Source organism: Leptodactylus fuscus, chromosome 9 (assembly GCF_031893055.1).
Source record: "Leptodactylus fuscus isolate aLepFus1 chromosome 9, aLepFus1.hap2, whole genome shotgun sequence".
NCBI lineage: Eukaryota > Metazoa > Chordata > Amphibia > Anura > Leptodactylidae > Leptodactylus > Leptodactylus fuscus.
In genome coordinates, this window is record NC_134273.1 from 30,887,775 (window position 1) to 30,915,209 (window position 27,435).

The following is a 27,435-nucleotide window of genomic DNA, read 5'->3' on the forward strand; positions in this document are numbered from 1 at the left end:
TTTTTAATAGTAAAGTAACCCCAGCAGGTAATGGGCCCTATTTACTTACCAATCCTCGATCCTGCTCGCGACCGCCTGCGCTTCCCCTTCTGCGTATGCGGCTTTGATCACGAGCAGGATTGGTAAGTGAGGTCGCAGGCCCACAAACCCCACAAACACTGCCATCATTATAATGGAATAATTATTCAGGGATGGTCCACTATGGGACATAATACTGTGTGCAGGGGCCACTATGAGGCATAATACTGTGTGCAGGGGCCATTATGAGGCATAATATTGTGTGCAGGGGCCACTATGGAGCATAAAAGTGTATGTGTAGGAGCCACTATGGGGCATAATACTGTGTGTAGGGGCCACTGTGGGGCATAATACTGTGTACAGGGGTCACTATCGAGCATAATACTGTGTGCAGGGGCCACTATTGCACATAAAAGTGTATGTGTAGGGGCCACTATGGGGCATAGGAGCGTGTGCAGGAATGCGGTTTGTGTGGGGAAGGGGCAGTTGAAAGGGTTGGGGTGCCTCATGTCAAATGTTTGCCTTGTGGCCCTGCCATTCCTAGTTATGCCACTGGGTAACAGACTCACTTTAAGGAATCTAAAAAGTCACTCTTCCCCATACAAGGACACTAGTTTTGCCTCTACTCTGGACGGTCATTAGAATTCTTGTAGTGTCCCTACGACAAGGCAGAACTGACAAAGTCCAGGACATGTAATGTTGTTATGGTGTCAATGGAGCCATAAATGGGCTGACCTGGTTAAAGTAGTGAAACAAGTACTTAAGACATTGACTATAAGGCCTGGAAACTTTAATATAACACTTTTCATGGTTGTCGTCTTATAAGGTAATTCAGAAAGCTAAGTCTATTTTTTTCACAATTGATAAGAAAAATGAGTGGAGGATTTCACACATACATACATATGTATAATTTAAATAGAACGGCCTCAGATTTGTGCTACATTTGTAGCGGGATTTAGTAAGCGGTAATATCAGGAGAACCTTCCTCTTGGTTTAGCCATACAGTTACTTAAGAGAAAATTCCAATATTTCAAAGCCTGGTCCAAAAATCATTTACCATCTCGGATCAAGACTCATTCAGCTAGAGAAATCTTTGCAAGTGAAAAGGAAAAAAGAAGCGTCAGCTCTGTCAGGAGGAATTTTCGCACAATGCTCCTCTCCGCCACACCACAAGACAAGCGCATTCACTGGCAGCTGATAAATGCATACAATAATCAAAACTTATGCTAGCGCTGGGGAAGACTCCTCCGAGTGTATAGAGTCTGCTCGGGAGGATATTGAAACATGATGAACCGCAGCCATCTTTTGATTAGGTAGGTTTTTCAATTTGCCAGTTAAAAGGATCTATGAATATCATTCCGTCACACTTCCCTATCAAACCTTTCCAAAAGGCTGTTGAGCTAAGATTACCTATTTTCTAGAAAATTAGAACTTTACAAAAAAAAAAAAATCATCCACAACTGCTAAAGCCAGATTATGATCCACAGCTGTCAGATTCTGCAGGATAAATTCATTCTATGGCCGCCGCGTATTAATAGACTGCAGCGACAATTCAATAGACGTCAATCAGCGGCTCCCATCTGTAGTAAAATGTCATAAAACATTAAAAGCGATACAAAAGTATGATGATGTATTTCACCATGCTGCAGATATCAGATAGAACAAGGGCTATGAAGAGAGGACAGTCCTAAAGGTGGAAGCTCCTAGGCCAGGAGGCAATGTCTGTCCATGCCCATGTACCATTTAGGTTCACATGATGGAATATGGAGGGGAATTTGAGGTCTTCCTAATCACATTCCTCTGCAAATTCCGCCCTATGGATCCCACAATGGAAAACAGCTTTAGCTTTGGGTTTGCTTACAGATTATCCCCATATTTAAGCCTCTTGTCGCAGATCCTGGAAAAGAATCAATCACAGATTCAATACACACACACACACACACACACACACACACACACACACACATATATATATATACAGTATATCATACATATATATAGTGCATGATCATTTGGAACATCCCTTATATAACAACCTCTCAGAAATGTATTATTAAGTTCCAACCATTAAAACTAAGGTGAATGTAATGCATGGTATGGAGAAGTCCTGCAAAGTAAGTGCAGTTCTTACCTAGCAAATCTGCTTTATGGCATCTATGTGCCCCTCTTAAGGATAAAAGGTCTCCTGCTGCCACATCACTGATGCCTGGGTGTTGGTTTTTTAAAAATGGCTGCTGTTATTTTACAGATGTATCAACCGTGGACAAAACATGTCCTAAAGTTGTCCCTTTGCAGTATTGCTGTATGATAATGTATGCGTTGAGTGCTGCTTTTTCCTTGATGGAACAAAGTGTAGAAGAGGATCTCCAGTTCTATCTAGCAGAAGTTTTTCTGGCACATCTCGTGGTATGACCGCATACTGGCTGTGGCATTCAACTTAAGGGAGGCCTTGGTGACTTTTTGGGTGTTCCTGCAAAGTCGGATTATTCGGTGGTTTGTCCACACTGTTCAGGAAAGCAACTATGAGATCACAAGGATGTGGAGGACTAGTCTGAGTGCGGAAGGGAGAGTGTCCTGAGAGAACAGTTGTGATACCCATTGTCTTGTGGAAATTCTTGGTGATTGAAGTTGCTGTGATGAGTGCTGTAACATATGTAATCTGTTCCTTAGTCTGTATTACTACCATCAAGACCAGTAAAGACTTTTTAAGGATATAAATGTCTAGTGGTTTTATTTCTGGAATAACTACATTATAACACCAGTTCTGTATGGGGCACAGCCAGTGGGAATGAACCAGGCATGGTTATTACAAGAGCACTAAGGGGGCATATACTATGTGGAGCCACTAAAGGGACATATCCTATATGGGGCCACTAAAAGGTCACATACTACGTAGGGCCACTAGAGGTTCATATGGTACGTGGGGCCACTAATTGGATATATACTATGTGGGCCACTAAAAGGACATATACTATATGGGGCCACTAAAGTTACATATAGTACATAGGGCCACTAAATACATATATACTATGTGGGGCCACTAAATTTACATATACTACATAGGGCCACTAAAGGGACATATGGTACGTGGGGCCACTAATTGGATATATACTATGTGGGCCACTAAAAAGATATATACTGTGATGTTGTTATAAGTATGTTCTGTATGTTCTGTTCTGATTACTTATTCTGCTTTGTCTGCCTAGCAACAGTGAGGTAGTAATGGAGGAGGAGCTGAGCTTAGGGGGAGGAGTTGTTATACAGGGAGCCATGATGGAGCATGGAATAAAGTGTTCTGATCTACAAGAGTAACCATCTCATAGTGGACTTATTCCAGAAGACCTGCATCCTCACTACAACACTACAATTGGCGACGAGGATTAAAAATAATCAGCTAAAGGTATTTCACTGCTACAGAAAACTGTTTACAAGACTGCAATCCTAGCACCAGCCATGGCCTGCTTACCCTCCTTTGCTGTATTTGATGTGCACCAGCCCCAAGCAAACTTAGCAGCATGCTGGAATAAATGGCTGAAACGCTTTGAGATATTCCTGCAAGCAATGAACATTACTGACAATGCAAGAAAGAAAGCCATGTTATTACACTATGCAGGGGAGCAAGTCTATGATATCTTCACAACTCTGCCCAATACAGGGGAGGACAGTGACTATGAGCTAAGCAAAGCAGCATTAACTAAGCATTTCTCTCCATACATAAATGCAGCTTTTGAAGTTTTCAAGTTTAGACAGTCAAAACAGTCAGCAACAGAAACCATTGATGAATATCATGTCCGCTTAAGACAACTTGCAGCTTACTGTGAATTTGCAGATATAGACAAGGAAATTCTGATGCAAATCATACAAGGTTGTGTATCCTCTAAGTTAAGGAGACAGGCACTCAGAGATCCCACCATGACTTTAGCAAAGCTACTGGACATTGCACGTATTTATGATGCAGCAGAGAATCAAGCTAAACTTATAGAGAACACAGACTGTATACCAGAGCAGCCATCTTCTGTAGCAAAGCTCACTCAGAAGCCACATGTGCCTCACACACAGGCTGCAGCCTGCTACAACTGTGGAGGTCCTTATCCTCATCAGAAACCATGCCCAGCAAAGGGAGTAACTTGTCATAACTGTGGGAAACAAAATCACTTTGCAAAAGTCTGCAGATCAAAATCACAATCTTCTCTCTCTGCTAAACAAGCCTTGCCACAGAAAGTTCAGGCAGTGCAGTCGGTGTCCCCTGCTGATGAGCCCTGCAGCACCTACTTATTCTCAGTGACTGAGGGGTCTCACAATGTGCATGCAATGTCTAATCCCAAACAAGTCATATTAATACATGGCAATCCGGTGGAGACACTGGTAGACACAGGGGCGTCTGTCAATGTTATTAGTCATGCCACTTATAGCCAGCTAAAGAACAAACCTGCTTTGCAAGGCACTAACCTGAAGATATATCCTTATGGTTCAGCTACTGCATTACCCCTATGTGGCAAATTTCAGGCATTACTAACGGCTGAAGGGAAATCCATCACGGACACTTTCTATGTAGTGGAGTGTTCTGCAGACACTCTTCTCAGCTGCAATAGTGCGGTATCTCTGGGCCTAGTGAAACTGGCAAACAGCGTAACACACTCTTCTGTCCAAACTATTATGCAGAAATATCCTCAACTCTTTCAAGGCATAGGAAAGCTGAAAGACTTTCAAGTGAAATTACACATTGACCAGTCAGTCCAGCCGTCAGTTCAACCTCACAGGCGCATCCCATTCCATGTCCGCAAGCTAGTGGAGAAAGAGCTACAAGACCTGGAGACAGATGATGTTATTGAACGTGTGGAGGGCCCAACTCCCTGGGTCTCACCAATTGTTGTTGCGCCTAAACCTAAGCACCCTGGTAAAATCAGGTTATGTGTGGATATGCGACATGCCAATCGAGCCATTCAAAGAGAAAGGCACATTACGCCTACCATTGATGATATTCTCACAGATCTAAATGGTGCAAAAGTATTCTCAAAAATTGATCTAAAATCTGGTTATCATCAGCTTGAATTGCACCCAGACTCCAGATATATCACAACTTTTAGCACTCATGTCGGTCTAAGAAGGTTCAAGAGGTTGAATTTTGGCATTTCATCGGCTGCAGAAATCTTTCAGAATGTTATCAGGCAGGTTCTTTCAGGAGTACCTGGAGTCCTCAATGTTAGTGATGACATCCTTATCTTTGGCACAACCCAAGAGGAACATGACAATCACCTAGAACAAGTTTTTCAGAGACTGCAAACCTGCAATTTAACTGTTAATCCATCAAAATGCGAGTTCAACAAGACGTCATTGAATTTTTTTTGGCTACATTTTTTCTGAAAATGGTGTTTCTGCAGACCCTGAGAAAGTAGCAGCCATAACCTCTGCTAGCCAGCCACAAAATGTCTCAGATGTTCGGAGTTTTCTTGGTCTGGTCACATACTGTGGACGATTCATACCTGATCTGGCTACTGTTTCTGAACCCCTACGACAACTCACTAAAAAGGATACTCCTTGGTCATGGACAGTTGAACATCAATCAGCATTTGATACACTAAAGTCCAGTCTTTCTAGTGACACAGTCATGGCCTATTTTGACCCACTAAAGTCTACTGAGCTTATTGTGGATGCCAGTCCTGTAGGCCTTGGTGCAATTTTAACTCAGGTGTCTAAAACTGGCAGTATCTCTACAGTCTCCTATGCGAGCAAGGCTTTAACAGAAACGGAACAGCGCTATTCTCAAACTGAGAGGGAAGCTCTCGCAGTTGTATGGGGATGCCTTCATTTTCATCTTTACCTCTTTGGTCGTCCGTTCACAGTGGTCAGTGATCATAAACCACTCATTCCAATCTTCAATAAACATTCATCAAAGCCACCCCCACGACTTGAACGCTGGCTACTCCGCCTGCAGAACTATCGCTTTCACTTGAGATATGAGGCAGGAGCTGGGAACCCTGCAGACTATTTTTCAAGACACCCTTCACCACAGTCTACCAAAGATGACTTGCCTGCCACTGTCTTAGCTGAGGAGCATGTAAATTTCATTGTTACACACTCTGTGCCAAAAGCAATGACCCTCGAAGAAATTAAACATGTGGTGGATTCTGATCCCCAACTTCAGTTGGTAATTGACACTGTTCGGTCTAAGAACTGGAACTCTTTTCTAGCTGAGACTCGTATTCAACCGCAGGGCCAAACAGCATATTTGCAGGCCTTCTTTAATGCAAGACACTCTCTTTCTGTATCTGACTCAAACATACTACTACGTGACAACCGCCTGGTCATTCCTCAGAAACTTCAGAGTAGAGTGATCGATCTGGCCCATGAGGCCCATCAAGGTATAGTTAAAACAAAGCAATTACTTAGGGAGAAAGTATGGTTTCCTGGACTAGATAAACAAGTGGAAGCACTTATTGCCACATGTATACCTTGCCAAGCAACTACGGTGGACCATAGCCAAGCACCAGTACAAATGACACCTCTGCCAGACAATCCATGGACTGTTGTGAGTGTTGATTTCTGCACTTTGCCAGATCATTCCTATATACTGGTTGTCATAGATGATTTTTCTAGGTTTCCAGTCATTGAACCCGTTTCCACCACCTCTGCAAGAGCTGTCATACCAAAACTGGACAAAATCTTTTCTGCATATGGCATACCTGAAACAGTGAAGACTGACAATGGGCCACCTTTCAATAGTGCAGATTTTCAGTCTTTTGCAACTTATCTTGGTTTTAACCACAGGAAAATAACTCCTTACTGGCCTCAAGCCAATGGTGAAGTGGAGCGCTTCATGCAATCAATCAACAAAACTCTTCGGATTGCTACCATGGAACACAAGGATTTGCAGCAAGAATTGTACAGGTTCCTTAGACAGTACAGAGCCACCCCACACTCTACTACTCTACTGCTTTTCGGCAGGCCTTTGCGCATTAAGCTTCCAAACATCCCAGTAGTTCACGTCCAGACTCCATTGGTCCTCAATGATTCCCTTGCCAAAGGCAGGATGAAAAGATATGCAGATAAGAGAAGTTGTCGCTTCAAACAGCTGGACGTGGGAGACTGGGTCCTTGTTAAAAGGGTGAGACCCAGTGACAAGTTATCATCCCCTTATCATCCAGAACCCTTTCAAATCACACACGTTAAAGGTACCATGGTTACTGCTCAACGCCAGGGTCATCAAGTGACACGAAATATCTCCCATTTTAAAAAGCTTCGTGACTACAATCCAGGAGCAAGTGCAGAGGAGACAGATGATGAGGAAGTTTCACCAGGTACAACTGGTTCAGCAACACCAACAAGAGACACCTCCGAAAATTCACAGACTGTTTCTAATAACGAGATGTCTCAACGCTACCCGACAAGGATGAGTCGAAGGCCACCAATGCACCTCAGGGACTATGTTCTGCAGTAAAATTTTCTTTTCAGTTCGGACCTTTTATTTATTGTCCATTCATAATGTTTGCATTTTATTTTATTTTTTTTATAAGAAGGGGAGAGATGTGATGTTGTTATAAGTATGTTCTGTATGTTCTGTTCTGATTACTTATTCTGCTTTGTCTGCCTAGCAACAGTGAGGTAGTAATGGAGGAGGAGCTGAGCTTAGGGGGAGGAGTTGTTATACAGGGAGCCATGATGGAGCATGGAATAAAGTGTTCTGATCTACAAGAGTAACCATCTCATAGTGGACTTATTCCAGAAGACCTGCATCCTCACTACAACACTACATATACTAAGTAGGGCCACTAAAGGATCATATACTATATGGGGACACTAAAGTTACATATACTACATAGGGCCACTAAAGGGACATATGGTACGTGGGGCCACTAATTGGATATATACTATGTGGGCCACTAACAGGACATATACTACATAGGGCCACTAAAGGAACATATACTATATGGGGCCACTAAAGTTACATATACTACATAGGGCCACTAAAGGGACATATGGTACTTGGGCCACTAATTGGACATTTACTATATGGGGCCATTAAAGGGGTATTTGTATTCTGTTCTGGTGACACTGAGGGGCTATTATACTGTGAAGCAGTAATGTGTAGAATACAGAGGAGTGCAGCATATGGAGCCTGGCATTTTACTGGGTAAGATAGCACAGTATGCAGCATTATTTTCTAAAAAAAAATTTCACCTGTAAATGGAATAAGGTACAAAGGGGCTATGGCATGTTAATGGGGCTACAGCCTATATTTTTTGTGGTCCGTTACACATTCTGTTTGTCCTATTATCCCTAAAAATGTTATTTTCTGTAAACTTCACCCAATAAAAGTTACACATATTATATTCAAAAGTAGAAATGAGCGAATAGTATTCGAAACTAGAGTTTCGAATACTTCACTCCCATAGGAATGCATGGGAGCGGCCGTACAACAAGGGGTTAAGCGGCCAGCCCTGCTGTAACCCCTTGCTGTACGGTTGCTCCCATACATTCCTATGGGAGTGAGGTATTCGAAACTCTAGTTTTGAATACTATTTGCTCATCTCTATTCAAAACCAATTTAACAATGTCAGTAACTACAAAAATAAGGTTTCTAATCTGGACAATTCCTTTCAGGGGATTTTTAAGGATTAATAAGATTGATACCCTATCCTTAGTATAGGTCATCAATAAGGGTACGGTCTAACACCAAGCACCCACCATTAACCTGTTGAAGAGCTTATTCTCTGCATAAGAAACACAACACTGCCATACACTGTATAGTGGCTGTGCTTGGTATTGCAATCATTTGAATAAAACTGAGCTGCAAAAAATTCTTGTGAAGTCACTGGCCTGAGAAGTGGAAGCAGCTGATCGGTGGGGGTGCCAGGTGTAAGATTCTCTGCAGATCTGAGATTGATGACCTAACCTAAAGATAGGACATCAATATTTTAATGGCAGAAATCCCCTTTAATTATTTCAGCCTCTGCAGATAAAAAGTAAAATTTTTCATTCAGAGACAGCAGTTACTGATACTGAAACTTGCAGAAACGTATTGAAGTATATGAGAGAGTAGCAGATTATAGTCAGTGCAGAGGTGGCAAGGACAATGTCTGAGGGGCTCAGCAGACCCCCTATTATGTAACAAGTACTAGAACTGGCACACAATTCCTAATCCGGTGTCTGTTACAGTTTTTACCCAAAGATGTCAAGTGTAGCTTTCAGAATTTCATATGCAATTATGTCTCCCAAGCTGTAGATGGCGCTTTCCTCCTAACATATATGATTTATGGTTAGTAAACAGGGCTCAGCGTTAGGATAACGTTATCACATTCAGTCTTGTAGAGATTATATCAGAGTTTTCATCCTTTATGAATAATTGAAGTCTGATTTCATTGCTATTTAATGCAAATATGGGCGACGAGAGCAATGCAGAGAATCCCACGAGACCCGGGAGACAATTAATATAAAAAAACAAGTATTAGATTAAAACAGATTTATTTTTGTAGAAGCAAAGCTGGAAAGTTTGTTGTAACATAAAAGTATCCGTGTCCCAAAGGTAATTCCCATTGACACCCCAATGGCGGTCACAGGATGTGACTAGAGATTACACAGAGCGCTGTCTGAGCTTGTAGTGTGCTCCGTGACATCTCATTGTAAGGTAGTGACATGAACAAGTTCTTTTAAAGAGATATCTTTACTAGAGATGAGCGAACACTAAAATGTTCGAGGTTCGAAATTCGATTCGAACAGCCGCTCAATGTTCGTGTGTTCGAACGGGTTTCGAACCCCATTATAGTCTATGGGGAACAGATACTCGTTAAGGGGGAAACCCAAATCCGTGTCTGGAGGGTCACCAAGTCCACTATGACACCCCAGGAAATGATGCCAACACCTCTGGAATGACACTGGGACAGCAGGGGAAGCATGTCTGGGGGCATCTAACACACCAAAGACCCTCTATTACCCCAACATCACAGCCTAACAACTACACACTTTACACACTCAATACCACCTCTCTGACAGTAGGAAAACACCTTGAAACATGTGTATTTGGCACTTGCAGAGAGGAGAGCTTGTCACCAGCAGTGAATTTGGCCCTTGTAGTAAGTTGAGGTTGGCACCAACATTTGTTTTGAAAATCAGGGTGGATTGAGCCTCTAACCAGCAGAGTTTGGGCAAATTCATGGTGGAGGGAGCCTCTAAAAACCCCAGTTTGGACCAATTCATGGAGGAGGGAGCCTCTAAACAGGCCAGTTTGGACCAATTCATGGTGGAGGGAGCCTCTAAAAACCCCAGTTTGGACCAATTCATGGTGGAGGGAGCCTCTAAACAGCCCAGTTTGGACCAATTCATGGTGGAGGGAGCCTCTAAAAACCCCAGTTTGGACCAATTCATGGTGGAGGGAGCCTCTAAACAGCCCAGTTTGGGCAAATTCATGGTGGAGGGAGCCTCTAAACAGCCCAGTTTGGGCAAATTCATGGTGGAGGGAGCCTCTAAAAACCCCAGTTTGGACCAACTCATGGTGGAGGGAGCCTCTAAAAACCCCAGTTTGGACCAATTCATGGTGGAGGGAGCCTCTAAAAACCCCAGTTTGGACCAATTCATGGTGGAGGGAGCCTCTAAACAGCCCAGTTTGGACCAATTCATGGTGGAGGGAGCCTCTAACCAGCAGAGTTGGTGGAAATCAGGGTGGAGGGAGCCTCTAACCAGCAGAGTTGGTGGAAATCAGGGTGGAGGGAGCCTCTAACCAGCAGAGTTGTGGGAAAGCAGGGTGGAGGGAGCCTCTAACCAGCAGAGTTGTGGGAAAGCAGGGTGGAGGGAGCCTCTAACCAGCAGAGTTGTGGGAAAGCAGGGTGGAGGGAGCCTCTAACCAGCAGAGTTGGTGGAAATCAGGGTGGAGGGAGCCTCTAACCAACAGAGTTGTGGGAAATCAGAGTGGAGGGAGCCTAGTATTAGCAGAATTGTGCAACGCTTATGGTGGATGAGTATGAGGATGCGGAGGAATTGGAGAGGTTGAGTACAGACATGGAGTTTCATGTTGGGGTGCTTTACACAGGGGGGCACAAAAATGAAGGCTCTATCCAGTGGTGGTTCATTTTTATCAAAGTGAGCCGGTCGGCACTCTCAGCTGACAGACGGGTGCGCTTGTCAGTGATGATGCCACCGGCTGCACTGAACACCCTCTCAGATAGGACGCTGGCGGCAGGACAGGACAGCACCTCCAAGGCATATAGGGCAAGTTCAAGCCACAGGTCCAACTTTGACACCCAATACGTGTAGGGCGCAGAGGGGTCGGAGAGGACAGGGCTGTGGTCGGAAAGGTATTCCCGCAACATGCGCCTATACTTCTCACGCCTGGTGACACTAGGACCCTCCGTGGCGGCACTTTGGCGAGGGGGTGCCATCAAGGTGTCCCAGACCTTAGACAGTGTGCCCCTCGTTTGTGTGGACCGGTGAGAACTTGGTTGCCTAATGGAGGAACTGCCTTCCCTGCCGCCAACGTCACATGCTGGAAACATCTCCATCATATTCTGCACCAATTGCCTGTGGCAAGCATTGATGCGATTGGCCCTCCCCTCTACCGGAATAAAAGACGAGATGTTGTTTTTCTACCGGGGGTCAAGGATAGCAAAGATCCAGTACTGGTTGTCCTCCATGATTTTGACAATACGCTTGTCGGTTGTAAAGCACCCCAACATGAACTCAGCCATGTCTGCCACAGTGTTAGTTGGCATGACTCCTCTGGCCCCACCGGAAAGTTCAATCTCCATTTCCTCCTCATCCTCCATGTCTACCCATCCGCGCTGCAACAATGGGACGATTCGAAGTTGCCCGGAAGCCTCCTCTATCACCATCACATCATCGGACAACTCTTCTTCCTCCTCCTCCTCCTCCTCCTCCTCCTCCTCCATTAAACGCAGTGAAGCGGACAGATGTGTGGACCTACTCTCCAGCTGTGACGGATCGGATGCTATCCCTAACTCCTCTGTTTGATCTGAGTTATCCCTGATGTCAATCAGGGATTCTCTCAGAACACACAAGAGCGGGATTGTAAGGCTCACCATCGCATCCTCAGAGCTCACCCTCCTTGTGGACTCCTCAAAGACCCGTAGGATGTCACAAAGGTCTCTCATCCATGGCCACTCATGGATGCGAAACTGAGGCAGCTGACTTTGTGGCACCCTAGGGTTTTGTAGCTGGTATTCCATCAAAGGTCTCTGCTGCTCAACCACTCTATTCAACATCTGAAACGTTGAGTTCCAGCGTGTGGGGACGTCGCACAAAAGCCGGTGTTGTGGCACATGCAGGCATTGCTGGAGAGATTTTAAGCTAGCAGCGGCTACTGTCGACTTGCGAAAGTGGGCGCACATGCGCCGCACTTTCACCAGTAGCTCTGGAACATTGGGGTAGCTCTTTAGGAAACGATGCACCACTAGGTTGAAGACGTGGGCCAGGCATGGAACATGTTGGAGTCCGGCAAGCTCCAGAGCTGTTACCAGGTTCCGGCCGCTATCACAAACGACCATGCCTGGGCCCAGGTGCAGCGGCTCAAACCATATTGCCGTCTCATCGAGGAGGGCATCCCTCACCTCGGAGGCAGTGTGCTGTCTGTCCCCCAAGCTGATCAGCTTCAGCACAGCCTGCTGACGTCTACCAACGCCAGTGCTGCAACGTTTCCCACTCGCAGCTGGGGTCAATCTAACAGCGGAGGAGGAGGCGGTGGCGGAGGAGGAGGCGGTGGCGGAGGAGGAGGCGGTAGAGGAGGAGGAGGAGGGGGGTGTTCTTCTCGTGTCCCTGCCAGGAATGTTAGGCGGGGAGACGAGGTACACCGGGCCAGTTTGGGAAGCAGTCCCAGCCTCAACTACATTCACCCAGTGTGCCGTCAGTGAAATGTAGCGTCCCTGTCCGCATGCACTTGTCCACGCGTCGGTGGTCAAGTGGACCTTTGTGCAAAGCGCGGAACTAAGGGCCCGCCTGATGTTGAGTGACACGTGCTGGTGCAAGGCGGGGACGGCACACCGGGAGAAGTAGTGACGGCTAGGGACGGCATAGCGAGGTGCCGCAGTTGCCATCAGGTCCAGGAAGGCGGGAGTTTCAACAAGCCGGAACGCCAACATCTCCTGGGCCAGCAGTTTAGCGATGTTGGCGTTCAAGGCTTGCGCGTGTGGGTGGTTAGCAGTGTATTTCTGCCGCCGCTCCAATGTCTGAGAGATGGTGGGTTGTTGTAAAGAAGCGCCTGATGGTGCCTTTGATGGTGCAGGAGAAGGAGATAAGACAGGAACAGGGGAGGATGAGGGAGAAGTCAACAAAGTGGCGGAGGCAGATGAAGTGATGTCCTGGCTCGTCCTCTGGAGTGCATCGCCAGCACAGTCAGCAGAGGCAGTGGCAGAGGCAGAGGCAGTGGCAGAGGCAGTGGCAGTGGCGTGAACGGCAGGCGGCCTTTGTCCTGCCGTTGCTGCCTGCCACTGATTCCAGTGCTTGGATTCCAAATGACGGCGCATTGAAGTGGTGGACAGGTTGCTCTTCTCAGAGCCCCTAATCAATTTCGAGAGGCAAATTGTGCAGACAACACTATATCTGTCCTCGGCGCATTCCTTGAAAAAACTCCACACCTTCGAGAAACGTGCCCTCGAGGTGGGAGTTTTTCGGGGCTGGGTACGAACTGGAACATTTTGGGAGATTCCGGGTGTGGCCTGGCTTCGCCTAAGCTGCTGACCTCTGCCTCTAGCTACCCTTTTTGGTGCTGCACCTGCCTCAACATCCACACTACTTTCCCCGCTTGACATCCCCCCTGTCCAGGTCGGGTCAGTGTCCTCATCATCCACCACTTCCTCTTCCAACTCCTGTCTCATCTCCTCCTCCCGCACAATGCGCCGGTCAACTGGATGCCCTGACAGCAACTGCGTCACATCATCGTCGATGAGGGTGGGTTGCTGGTCATCCACCACCAAATCGAACGGAGATGGAGGAGACTCTAGTGTTTGAGCATCTGGACACAGATGCTCCTCTGTTAGGTTCGTGGAATCGTGACGTGGAGAGGCAGGTTGAGGGACAATGAAAGGAGCGGAGAACAGCTCTGGGGAGCAGGGACAGTTGGGGTTATTGTTCTGTGAAGCTTGGGAATTTTGGGAGGAAGGAGGACAAGACTGTTGGGTAATAGGAGGAGAGGAGGCAGAGTCTGACTGGCTGCTCGACAATGTGCTGTAAGCGTTCTCTGACAGCCATTGCAAGACCTGTTCCTGGTTCTCGGGCCTACTAAGGTTTGTATCCTGCAGTTTAGTTAATGTGGCAAGCAACCCTGGCACTGTGGAGTGGCGCAATGCTTGCTGCCCCACAGGAGTAGGCACGGGACGCCCTGTGGCTTCACTGCTACCTTGCTCCCCAGAACCATTCCCCCGACCTCGCCCACGGCCTCGTCCACGTCCCTTTCCGGGAGCCTTGCGCATTTTGAATTCCCAGTTAGAAATTGGCACTATATACCAGTAGCAAAAATTGTGGGTGCACGTAACCCCAATATATTCTTTGAATTACCAGTCAGAAACTGGCACTATATGGCAGTAGCAAGAAATGAGGGTATTTGTAACCCCAATATATTCTTTGAATTCCCAGTCAGACAATGGCACTATATACCAGTAGCAAGAAATGAGGGTATTTGTAACCCCAATATATTCTTTGAATTCCCAGTCAGACAATGGCACTATATACCAGTAGCAAAAATTGTGGGTGCACGTAACCCCAATATATTCTTTGAATTACCAGTCAGAAACTGGCACTATATGGCAGTAGCAAGAAATGAGGGTATTTGTAACCCCAATATATTCTTTGAATTCCCAGTCAGACAATGGCACTATATACCAGTAGCAAAAATTGTGGGTGCACGTAACCCCAATATATTCTTTGAATTACCAGTCAGAAACTGGCACTATATGGCAGTAGCAAGAAATGAGGGTATTTGTAACCCCAATATATTCTTTGAATTCCCAGTCAGACAATGGCACTATATACCAGTAGCAAGAAATGAGGGTATTTGTAACCCCAATATATTCTTTGAATTCCCAGTCAGACAATGGCACTATATACCAGTAGCAAGAAATGAGGGTATTTGTAACCCCAATATATTCTTTGAATTCCCAGTCAGACAATGGCACTATATACCAGTAGCAAAAATTGTGGGTGCACGTAACCCCAATATATTCTTTGAATTACCAGTCAGAAACTGGCACTATATGGCAGTAGCAAGAAATGAGGGTATTTGTAACCCCAATATATTCTTTGAATTCCCAGTCAGACAATGGCACTATATACCAGTAGCAAAAATTGTGGGTGCACGTAACCCCAATATATTCTTTGAATTACCAGTCAGAAACTGGCACTATATGGCAGTAGCAAGAAATGAGGGTATTTGTAACCCCAATATATTCTTTGAATTCCCAGTCAGACAATGGCACTATATACCAGTAGCAAGAAATGAGGGTATTTGTAACCCCAATATATTCTTTGAATTCCCAGTCAGACAATGGCACTATATACCAGTAGCAAGAAATGAGGGTATTTGTAACCCCAATATATTCTTTGAATTCCCAGTCAGACAATGGCACTATATACCAGTAGCAAAAATTGTGGGTGCACGTAACCCCAATATATTCTTTGAATTCCCAGTGAGACAATGGCACTATATACCAGTAGCAAAAATTGTGGGTGCACGTAACCCCAATATATTCTTTGAATTCCCAGTCAGACAATGGCACTATATACCAGTAGCAAAAATAGTGGGTGTATATAGCTCCAATTCTATTGCTAGGGGACTTGCAGGGTATTTCTGAGGTGAAGGTGGGGGGGCACACCGTTGGAACGGGGATTTGGGGTGTATATATGGGGTATACGGGAATACACTGTCAGTGTGTTCCATTCAGGATCCTGGGAAAGCTGGGTTGCGGCGATTGAGCCCGTCAGTGCCACGTTACACTGACAAGCTTCTCCCTGGAATTGAAGTTATATGTAAGCCCAATATATTCTTTGAATTCCCAGTGAGACAATGGCACTATATACCAGTAGCAAAAATTGTGGGTGCACGTAACCCCAATATATTCTTTGAATTCCCAGTCAGACAATGGCACTATATACCAGTAGCAAAAATAGTGGGTGTATATAGCCCCAATTCTATTGCTAGGGGACTTGCAGGGTATTTCTGGGGTGAAGGTGGGGGGGCACACCGTTGGAACGGGTATCGGGGGTATATATCGGGTATACGGGAATACACTGTCAGTGTATTCCATTCAGGATCCGCGGAAAGCTGGGTTGCGGCGATTGAGCCCGTCAGTGCCACGTTACACTGACAAGCTTCTCCCTGGAATTTAGCTCTTATAAGAGCTGTTGGTTGTCTTCTCCTTCCTATCCTAGCCTGTCCCTGCCTACCCAGAATCTAAGCCCTAGCTAGCTGGACGGAAACCTCCGTCCTCGGTGAATTGCAAGCTCAGAATGACGCGAAGCTGGGCGTCGCTGTTCTTTTAAATTCGAGGTCACATGTTTTCGGCAGCCAATGGGTTTTGCCTACTTTTTTCAACGTCACCGGTGTCGTAGTTCCTGTCCCACCTACCTTGCGCTGTTATTGGAGCAAAAAAGGCGCCAGGGAAGGTGGGAGGGGAATCGAGTAATGGCGCACTTTACCACGCGGTGTTCGATTCGATTCGAACATGCCGAACAGCCTAATATCCGATCGAACATAAGTTCGATAGAACACTGTTCGCTCATCTCTAATCTTTACGGCTTTAAAGAGAAGGTTCATCCGTACATCTGAAAATCACAACTTATCACATACAATATAACAGGATACTGGAAGTAGCTGATCATTGGAGATCCCGTTACTTGGACATCTACCGATCAGAGCAGGGTCTTGTATTTGAATGAACTGATTGCTGCATCTGTACACAATTAGTGGGGGCTCCTGTGGTGGGACCCCCACAGATTAACCACTTATCACCTGTACTGTGAATAATAAGTGAGGGAACGCCAATTTCAATACATAATTGAGCAACTTTACAAAACGATTTAAATTCAAAATCTTCTACTATTTTGTGTTTACAGCTCATACTCCTATCTATGCATCTCCATGGTAACAGACAATCTAATAATTTCAAGGGTTACATATATATATATATATATATATATATATATATATATATATATAGTCCTATGAAAAAGTTTGGGCACCCCTATTAATCTTAATCATTTTTAGTTCTAAATATTTTGGTGTTTGCAACAGCCATTTCAGTTTGATATATCTAATAACTGATGGACACAGTAATATTTCAGGATTGAAATGAGGTTTATTGTACTAACAGAAAATGTACAATATGCATTAAACCAAAATTTGACTGGTGCAAAAGTATGGGCACCTCAACAGAAAAGTGACATTAATATTTAGTAGATCCTCCTTTTGCAAAGATAACAGCCTCTAGTCGCCTCCTGTAGCTTTTAATCAGTTCCTGGATCCTGGATGAAGGTATTTTGGACCATTCCTCTTTACAAAACAATTCAAGTTCAGTTAAGTTTGATGGTCGCCGAGCATGGACAGCCCGCTCTCAAATGATCCCACAGATGTTCAATGATATTCAGGTCTGGGGACTGGGATGGCCATTCCAGAACATTGTCATTGTTCCTCTGCATGAATGCCTGAGTCGATTTGGAGCAGTGTTTTGGATCATTGTCTTTCTGAAATATCCATCCCCGGCGTAACTTCAACTCCGTCACTGATTTTTGAACATTATTCCCAAGAATCTGCTGATACTGAGTGGAATCCATGCGACCCTCAACTTTATCAAGATTCCCGATTACGGCATTGGCCACACAGCCCCAAAGCATGATGGAACCTCCACCAAATTTTACAGTGGGTAGCAAGTGTTTTTCTTGGAATGCTGTTTTTTTTTTGGACGCTGTGCATAACACCTTTTGTATGACCAAACAACTCAATCTTTGTTTCATCAGTCCACAGGACCTTCTTCCAAAATGAAGCTGGCTTGTCCAAATGTGCTTTTTCATACCTCAGGCGACTCTGTTTGTGGCGTGCTTGCAGAAACAGCTTCTTTCTCATCAGTCTCCCATACAGCTTCTCCTTGTGCAAAGTGCGCTGTATTGCTGACTGATGCACAGTGACACCATCTGCAGCAAGATGATGCTGCAGCTCTTTGGAGGTGGTCTTTGGATTGTCCTTGACTGTTCTCACCATTCTTCTTCTCTGCCTTTCTGATATTTTTCTTGGCCTGCCACTTCTGGGCTTAACAAGAACTGTCCCTGTGGTCTTCCATTTCCTTACTATGTTCCTCATAGTGGAAACTGAAGGGTTAAATCTCTGAGACAACTTTTTGTATCCTTCCCATGAACAACTATGTTGAACAGTCTTTGTTTTCAGATAATTTGAGAGTTGTTTTGAGTAGCCCATGATGCCACTCTTCAGAGGAGATTCAAATAGGAGAACAACTTGCAATTGGCCACCTTAAATACCTTTTCTCAAGATTGGATACTCCTGGCTATGAAGTTCAAAGCTCAGTGAGGTTACAAAACCAATTTTGTGCTTCAGTAAGTCAGTAAAAAGTAGTTAGGAGTATTCAAATCAATAAAATGATAAGGGTACCAAAATTTTTGCACCGGTCAAATTTTGGTTTAATGCATATTGCACATTTTCTGTTAGTACAATAAACCTCATTTCAATCCTGAAATATTACTGTGTCCATCAGTTATTAGATATATCAAACTGAAATGGCTGTTGCAAACACCAAAATATTTAGAACTAAAAATGATTAAGATTAATAGGGGTGCCCAAACTTTTTCATAGGACTGTATATATATATATATATATATATATATATATATATATATATTTCTGCAGTTATTGAAGGATTAGTGCGATTTGGCCACTCCTTACTAGGTAGAGGTGTCCCCAGTAATAATCTGATCTCATTCAGGCAGTAAGTGTTTAATTTCCCTGCAGCACCTCCACAGGTTTGTTGAAGCATTACACAGTTTTCATTGAAATCAATGGACTGTCCATCACATACATGGTCCTCAAGAGCAAGAGGTGCCCTTCGTAGCCTTATAAAACTGACTAAAGCAGATTTTGTTGCGGTTTTTTGAGCTAAAGCCAGGAGTAGATTGAGCAGAACAGAGAAGTATAAAACTCCCTATATATTTCCCATTCCTTGTGTAGCCTTTCTTGGCTTTGAATAAAAAAAAACACAACAATAAAAGCTGCATTTCTACAAAGTGGGTCCTCAGCCTTGTAGTTGACAGTCTGGAATAGGTGGCACCTCTAGGGACTCAGGGTGTTTGATAGTCATTGTTCAGGTACTTACCTTTGTTGTAAACATTGGTTGGCACTTGGACATCACTCAATGTGATGTTTACAGGTAAGTTATTAAAGTGGTCATTGGGTAGAAGCAAAAACTCTTTTCCCAATTCGACAAAATTTCCGTCTTCGTCCCGCTCATTTATGAGGACTGCATTGAAGTATTCATACTGGGAAGAAGAAAGACAATAAGAATCATTACTTCTGTGTGTATAACATCTTTACTAGGTAACACAAATGATAACAACTATAGGAAAATAATGTGACTTTTGGTCATTTTCTGCCCCTTTTGCCACTTTGGTAAAAAGTAGGGATTACAGTGGGGCACAGAGAACTGAGCCCTACTGATTATATATAGACTGATTATATATAGGAGATATACAGTATATAGGAGAATTTCCAACAGTTACAAAGTAGTGTAGATTTCAGTTTGTGTGTACGGGAACCAGGGGTGAACCATGGGTTTCTGCCGCCTGAGGCGGAGGCGGACGTCAGAAAGCCACCCCCCCTTCCCCGGGGACGGGGCCGAGCGGAAGGGGGCGGGGCCGACCGGAGCGAGCATCTTTAGCAGGCAGTGCTGCGTCCACAGGGCCTCCCCAACCCACCACTCAGTGACGGTGACCCTAAGCCAGTCCAGGACAGCTTGTCAGCAAAAATGCCGCCCTCCCCGGACAAAATGCACCAACATTAATAAGGCCAGATCTTCTTAATTCTAGAGCATCTTATAACAAATGCATAAAGCAGATCTGGCTTGGTCCAATGTATATCTAACAAACAAGGCAGAAAAAACTAAATGTTCCCTGCGCTACTAGAGTTTTTGATGGTGCTTGCTGACTGTTTCTAAACAGAACCAACACAAAGCAATGATAGGATCACTCCAGGAAAATGTAATTTATGTACATAGCGGGGGAGATTTATCAATGCTGGTGTTTCATGCACCAGTCTTCACCTCCTTCGAGCATAATATATTACAAGGCACATGTCTATTAATAAATCCTGGCCGTGTCAGAAACTCCAATCTATGCCAGCTAGAAGCTTGTGTGGATTTCAGCTATAATTTAATTCAGTTTCTGGCATAAGTTAGAGTAATAGTCGGCCAGAGGAAGGGCATGACCACTGCCCTCCCATGGAGACATACTCGTCTTACCATGCACACAAAAAGTTGCATATTTTGATGCAAAAATAGATATTTGCAAAAATGTGACTTTTTGCCAGAACACAGATGGGGGTGAGACATTTATACCAGTGACTCCAACAGTCCAATAGGGAGTGCAAATCTACAATATAATACAGACTGTAGCTCAGGATCAGTACAAGATAAGACAATATAATATACTGTATATACATAGTGAGGCAGAAAACTATGTGAGAAGCGGAACGGGGATTGTGAAACACGGTTGCCATAGAAGAGGGCACTGTGCCAAATTTATACCACAATATCATCTATGCCATAAAACTGGAGTAGGGGGATTGAACAATCTGACCCAGAGCTTCACATGCAGAGAGAATTTAACACATGATCAGTACAAAATAAGTCAAATGTATACACAGTGACTGCACCTATAGAATAGTGAGAGCAGCTCTGGAGTATAATACAGGATGTAACTCAGGATCAGTAATGTAATGTATGTACACAGAAGAATAGTGAGCGCAGCTCTGGAGCATAATACAGGATGTAACTCAGAATCAGTACAGGATAAGTAATGTAATGTATGTACACAGTGACTGTACCAGCAGAATAGTGAGTGCAGCTCTGGAGTATAATACAGGATGTAACTCAGAATCAGTACAGGATAAATAATGTAATGTATGTACACAGTGACTGTACCAGCAGCATAGTGAGTGCAGCTCTGGAGTATAATACAGGATGTAACTCAGGATCAGTACAGGATAAGTAATGCAATGTAATGTATGTACATAGTGACTATACCAGCAGAATACTGAGCGCAGCTCTTGGGTATAATACAGGATGTAACTCAGGATCAGTACAGGATAAGTAATGTAATGTATGTACACAGTGACTGTACCAGCAGAATAGTGAGTGCAGCTCTGGAACATAATTTAGGATGTAACTTAGGATCAGAACAGGAGAAGTAATGTAATGTATGTACATAGTGACTCCACCAGCAGAATAGTGAGCCCCTCTCTAGACTATAATACAGGATGTAACTCAGGATAAGTAGTATATAATACAGGATGTATTTAAGGCTTGGTTCACACCTGTACCTTCTCTCCATTCGGGGATTCCATCCCTGAATCCATTTGAAAAATTGGACACTCCGCATTTTTCGGGAAGAAATCGGGCTGAAACTCGACAGACCCTATTACAGTTTTCGTTTTTTGGATCCCCAAGCAGAACCAAAGAATTGATAGCTGAATGTTAGTATGAACCTGGCGTCAGGATCAGTACAGAATAAGTAACATAATATATGTACATAATGACTTCACCAGTAATGCAGTGAGAACAGCGAGTGCAGCTCTGGAGTAAAAGACAGGATGTAATTCAGGATCAGTACAGGATAAGTCATTTACAAAATTACTCATCTATTTATGTAAATGATATCTATTCTCCTCTGCCATTTTCTAGGTTGCTTGTAAGGAAAAAACTCATTCATGCCAATTTTATTTCCCTTAGATCGGGTTCCTTAGATATTTTGGATATTTATGGTTAATGTCTTCAGCCCGTTCTGTGATATAACTGAATATTTACTGCACTTTGGTTGCATCTCCACATCTACAAATGACTTTTTCACAGAGGGCATGGTGTCCTCACGGATCGTGCGCTCATTTTGTACACTATTTCCTGGTAAGAGATAAGCGGGGATAGTTTTGACAAATATATTGATTCTTTTTGACCTACTGCAAAAAAAAACAGATGCCATGAGAATGTGAAGTTCTGCTCGCCCTTCCTTATCTTATGTGATAGTTGGAGACTTGAGGGGAAGCCGGGCTAATTAACAAAGATAAGACTAATGAGAATGGCCATTCCTTCATCAAATCTTCCAAGGAGTTTAATCTCATCCTCTAATTATAGCCAAGATACAAAGGCCAGGAAATTGTGATGCTGAACGTAAAAGGATCACACATTACATTATATGGAGGAGTCAAGGAAATGGTGTCCAGCTACGTATGGGGAAGGTCCTGGACTATACAGTGTACAGTATATGTTGGGGTTCTGTTTCATGGAAGTCTTCAACAGAACATCTTTTCCCAGAGTATAACAGCCCTTTCGGTTCGCGCCTAACAAGTTGGGTCCAAAATTGCAGAGCTGACCCTCATGAATATTCATTGAGACGAATCTTGTGAGGTTTGAAGAACACCACCGTGTCCAGGATGGACTGGCTCACCACAGTGCCACAGGAATCTCTGGTGGACTCAGGCTGTAACACAATAATGGCCCAGAAGAAGACATACAATTTGAAGGCCATTATGGTCTAATTCCTGGGGTTTTTTGGTGGGCTCTCAGAATCATTTTATCTGGTGGTCCCAAGGAACCTCAGCCCAACATTGCCTTCGGTTATGTCCATAAACCTTTATTAAGCACACTAGTAGCTATAAGTTCATGTTTTTGGGCCCCGCTGAAGATGCAATGATATTCCCCAATGATCCTTGGGCATTATGTACAGGCAACCCAGTCCTGTTTTTTGTTGCGGTTCTCCCCGATTGAATGTAAAGAACTCTTTTCTATTTCATCCGCATGCCCTAATACCAACCAGACAACCCCTTTATCAATTCAAAAAATTCTAAGTCTTTTATTCTCTGCTATTTTTGTTTTTAAAGAACAATCTGTTTCGTTTCCACCCACTTTAGAAATGAGAAATTATACAGACAAATAAGGGAAGAAGACAATTGATAAAGTTTCTTCATAAAAGTACAAATTGTATCCGCGACTAAAGTGAATTTCAGTATTCTACCACCTGTTCTGTACAATTGGGTACTGGAATACAAGCACATGAAATACCTATGATTTCCATCAAAAAGTTACACATGTAGATTGACTGTAATGGCCAGTTGCATTGTAACATGCATTTTCCCAGTGAAGTTTTTGTGTTGAGTTGGAAGAAGAGAAATGTGTTCTTTTGTTCATCAAGTTCTTTTGTTCTTGTGGCATACACATGAATGGAGCACAAAGCTCTTCACAACCAAAGTCATGTTCAAGTTCTGCTTAAATCAAATTATTTGTTTTCAGCCGAACAAAGAAATCCCAGACGTAAATGTTAACAATTGTAAAGACTTATAACAATTCACTTCCACTAAAATCTGCTTCATTTCTAAGTTCTAAAAGTCATAAACCAAACACTCCAAAGTCATACTGATAGGGAATATACAGTAGATTGTGAGCCCTATAGACGACTGTGACTGACAATGTCTTATGTTATAAGAAATAAATAGTAGTTATATTCTTGTACATAGGAGTAGTATTGTAGTAGTTATATTCTTGCACATAGGACGAAGTATTATAGCAGTTATATTCTTATACATAGAGGACAGTATTGTAGTAGTTACATTCTTGCACATAGGATGAAGTATTATAGCAGTTATTTTCTTTACCATAGGATAAGCATTATAGTAGTTATATTCTTGTACATAAGAGGCAGTATTATAGTACCGTAGTTATATTCTTGTACATAGGAGCAGTATTATAGTAGTTATATTCTTGTACATAGGAACAGTATTATAGTAGTTATATTCTTGTACATAGGAGCAGTATTATAGCAGTTATATTCCTTTACATAGGAGCAGTATTATAGTAGTTATATTCTTGTACATAAGGGGCAGTATTATAGTAGTTTTATTCTTGTACATAAGAGCAGTATTATAGTAGTTATATTATTGTACATAGGGACAGTATTATAGTAGTTATATCCTTGCACATAGGAGCAGTATTATAGTAGTTATATTCTTGTACATAGGAGCAGTATTATAGCAGTTATATTCCTTTACATAGGAGCAGTATTATAGTAGTTATATTCTTGTACATAAGGGGCAGTATTATAGTAGTTTTATTCTTGTACATAAGAGCAGTATTATAGTAGTTATATTATTGTACATAGGGACAGTATTATAGTAGTTATATCCTTGCACATAGGAGCAGTATTATAGTAGTTATATTCTTGTACATAGGAGTAGTATTATAGTAGTTATATTCTTGTACATAGGAGCAGTATTATAGCAGTTATATTCCTTTACATAGGAGCAGTATTATAGTAGTTATATTCTTGTACATAAGGGGCAGTATTATAGTAGTTTTATTCTTGTACATAAGAGCAGTATTATAGTAGTTATATTATTGTACATAGGGACAGTATTATAGTAGTTATATCCTTGCACATAGGAGCAGTATTATAGTAGTTATATTCTTGTACATAGGAGCAGTATTATAGTAGTTATATTTTTGTACATAGAGGACAGTATTATAGTAGTTATATCCTTGCACATAGGAGCAGTATTATAGTAGCTATATTCTTTTACATAGGAGCAGTATTATAGTAGTTATATTACTGTACATAGTGTGAGAGAGTGAAGGGTGTGGTCTGGGAAGACAAGTATATTCCAGCCAGACACCTAAGGGGTGTGTGGTGAGACCTACACCAGGGAGGTCAGCTGACTAATCAGGGCCTAATAACAGTCTGAGTGTGAAGACTAGCAGGGTGGCACCACACTGACAGAGCTGAACTGTCCAGACTGGACCTCCAAAGCAGGTAGTGTGCCACCCGTGGTTGTTGCCACGGTGGGAGACTGGTAGCCAGTCTCCTGTATAGTCAGGGAAAAGTTTCCTTACGTTTAAGTTAGTTTTCTCAGCCGAGAAGGATTTTGTTTTGTTTATCCTGTGGCTTTGCAAAAGCAGTGTATGCGCTACCTGTGAATAAAGCCTGAACTGGTGTGCAATCCAGTGTCTGTGTCCCTGTTTCCTGCACTGCTACAAGTATCTACCTGAGCGATTCCCCACAATAGGAATAATATTATAGCAGTTATATTTTTGTACATAGGAGTAGTATTATAGTAGATATATTCATGTACATAAGTGGCAGTATTATAGTAGTTATATTCTTATACACAGGAGCAGTATTATAGTAGTTATATTCTTGTACAAAGGAGTAGTATTATAGTAGATTTATTCTTGTATATAGGGGGCAGTATTAAAGTGGCTATCTTATAGTAATTCTCTCTCAGTACTACTAAGTACTGTAGTACAGTACTACAGCCATGTGTGTAATAGCTTTGAAGAAAGAATAAACTCTAGGTTGCTTTGTCTCTGGGGCTGGGGGGAGCTTACTCCAGAAGAAAGCTCCTTCTCATATGAGACTACAGTAAACTTCACCCATGTGACATTTCCACTCTTGATGGAAAGACCCCTTGTACTTTGACATATTTCTATGAATCTGCTGTTCCAGTAACTTGTGGATAGAGATGAATAAATATCTGTTTTCCTTCTATTTCCTTCCTCCTCTTTATTTCTTGATTTAGTTTCCTTGTAATTAAATAAGTCTGACAATTCTTGAGTCAGAAATGTTAGTGACTAATACTATCAGCATGAGGCAGAAGATTTAGTAACACAATTACTTACAGTTACAGCTGGATGGGTGTCAAGACTTTTTCACTTCTGCACATCATATTAGATTTGACATTTTTACGGCTGTATTTTTCTCTTTTAGTACATGGTAAAAATGTTAGACTTCAATAAAAATGTGCGGCCCGGGATGGGCTACAAGATAAATTACAGCAGCTTGGTAGGAATCAAACCTAATTGTAACAGCAAAACAAAAAAGAGTGTTGTAAATAATAGGAAGTGAGGTGCGCAAAGAAAAATGTTTCCTCTGTGATTTTTGACAGATTCACTGCGCATCACAATTTGGTTTAATTTATTTCTTTGCGATGGAAGGTTTTCGACTGCTCAACTGTAGAGCCTTCAGCTACCTATTCTGTTTTTTTTTTTGTATAGGGTACAGTTTCCATCCTCAAAACAGAATGAAAAATTGGACGTGCTATAGCAGGTTGGTGGGATGGTGGCCTTGCCCAATTTGGTGTAGCCCCATTTGGTACAGATTGGAAATTATTCTCAATTGCTACCACGGTCTGACCATGGTAGCCACCCATAGTCTATTCATCTTCTACTGGATCATGAATCCGAGAGGACATTCTTATAGGGAAATGGTGAGGATGGCATTAAAGAGAAAAGAGTCAACAATTTTTGCGAAGCTCCCCAATTTGCACAAAAAATTGACTTTTCCATGTCTTGTACTCCAGAACACTGGTGTGCAACGCATGATAAATTTCCACAAAAGAGTTCAGTGTACTTCCATGGCTATACAAGTGGTTTGCAACTTGAGACCTTACCCCAACAATTATGAAACTACACGTCCAGTGGTAATTGTGACGTGATAAAGAGCATTCAATTGGCCTTTATCAAGAAATGAATGGATTGGACATGGTGAATTTCCAATACCTTCACTAGAGGTGTCTGGCAGTGACTTATTCCCTTCTCCCTATTCAAAACATAAGTACTCTTGACCTAATCGAGCATACACGTGGATTGGGAGCATGGTAGTTGTTGAGCAAGTGTTTGTTAATGTGTGTAGCCACCTTAAGACATGTTAGCTCTTTCCTGTTGTTTCCGATGGTATACTGTAGTCCTTAATGTTGTGAGAAGATAACGGGCAGCCTGCTGGAATCTCGCTATATCTCCTCCAGGTTTTTAACATGTGTGGTCCAGTTCCAGTCTTGAGTAGGTCTCAGCTCCAGGTGTGAGTCCTTGGCTCAATACTGGGCCAGATAAAGGTTGCAGATTCTGCACTCCAATACAGATCCTGGAACTGAAAGTAGGTGTGTGGGTCTGTCCGGTAACCCTGAGTCCGGTGGCTGGTAGTAAGCCACACGTATAGTTAGGTTATCTTTACTGCTTAGTTAGTTGCTCAGACGAGCAGGTTTTATTTTGTTTTTGCCTGAAGTTAAGGCTGTATTTTATTTTGCTCACTTTGTACCTGAAGTCAAGGTTTATTTATTTTCCTGTTTTTTTTCCTAAATAAACCAGTTTGCTGCATATTTTGTATCCCTGTCTTGACTGTTTGGGTCCGCACCACTGCTTCTATTGAGCTTCCATCCCCACA

At 43.0% G+C, this 27,435-nt stretch overlaps 1 protein-coding gene across 2 annotated transcripts in view; it reads right to left on the reverse strand.

Annotated features, from left to right (window-relative positions):
• Window positions 1-27,435, reverse strand: part of CACNA2D3 (calcium voltage-gated channel auxiliary subunit alpha2delta 3) — a 662,271-nt gene that overhangs the window by 367,816 nt on the left and 267,020 nt on the right. For both annotated transcript variants that reach the window (XM_075287892.1, XM_075287891.1), the window contains exon 6: window positions 19,335-19,497. In XM_075287892.1, coding sequence (XP_075143993.1) covers window positions 19,335-19,497 — 163 coding nt within the window. The remainder of the gene's footprint in view (window positions 1-19,334; window positions 19,498-27,435) is intronic.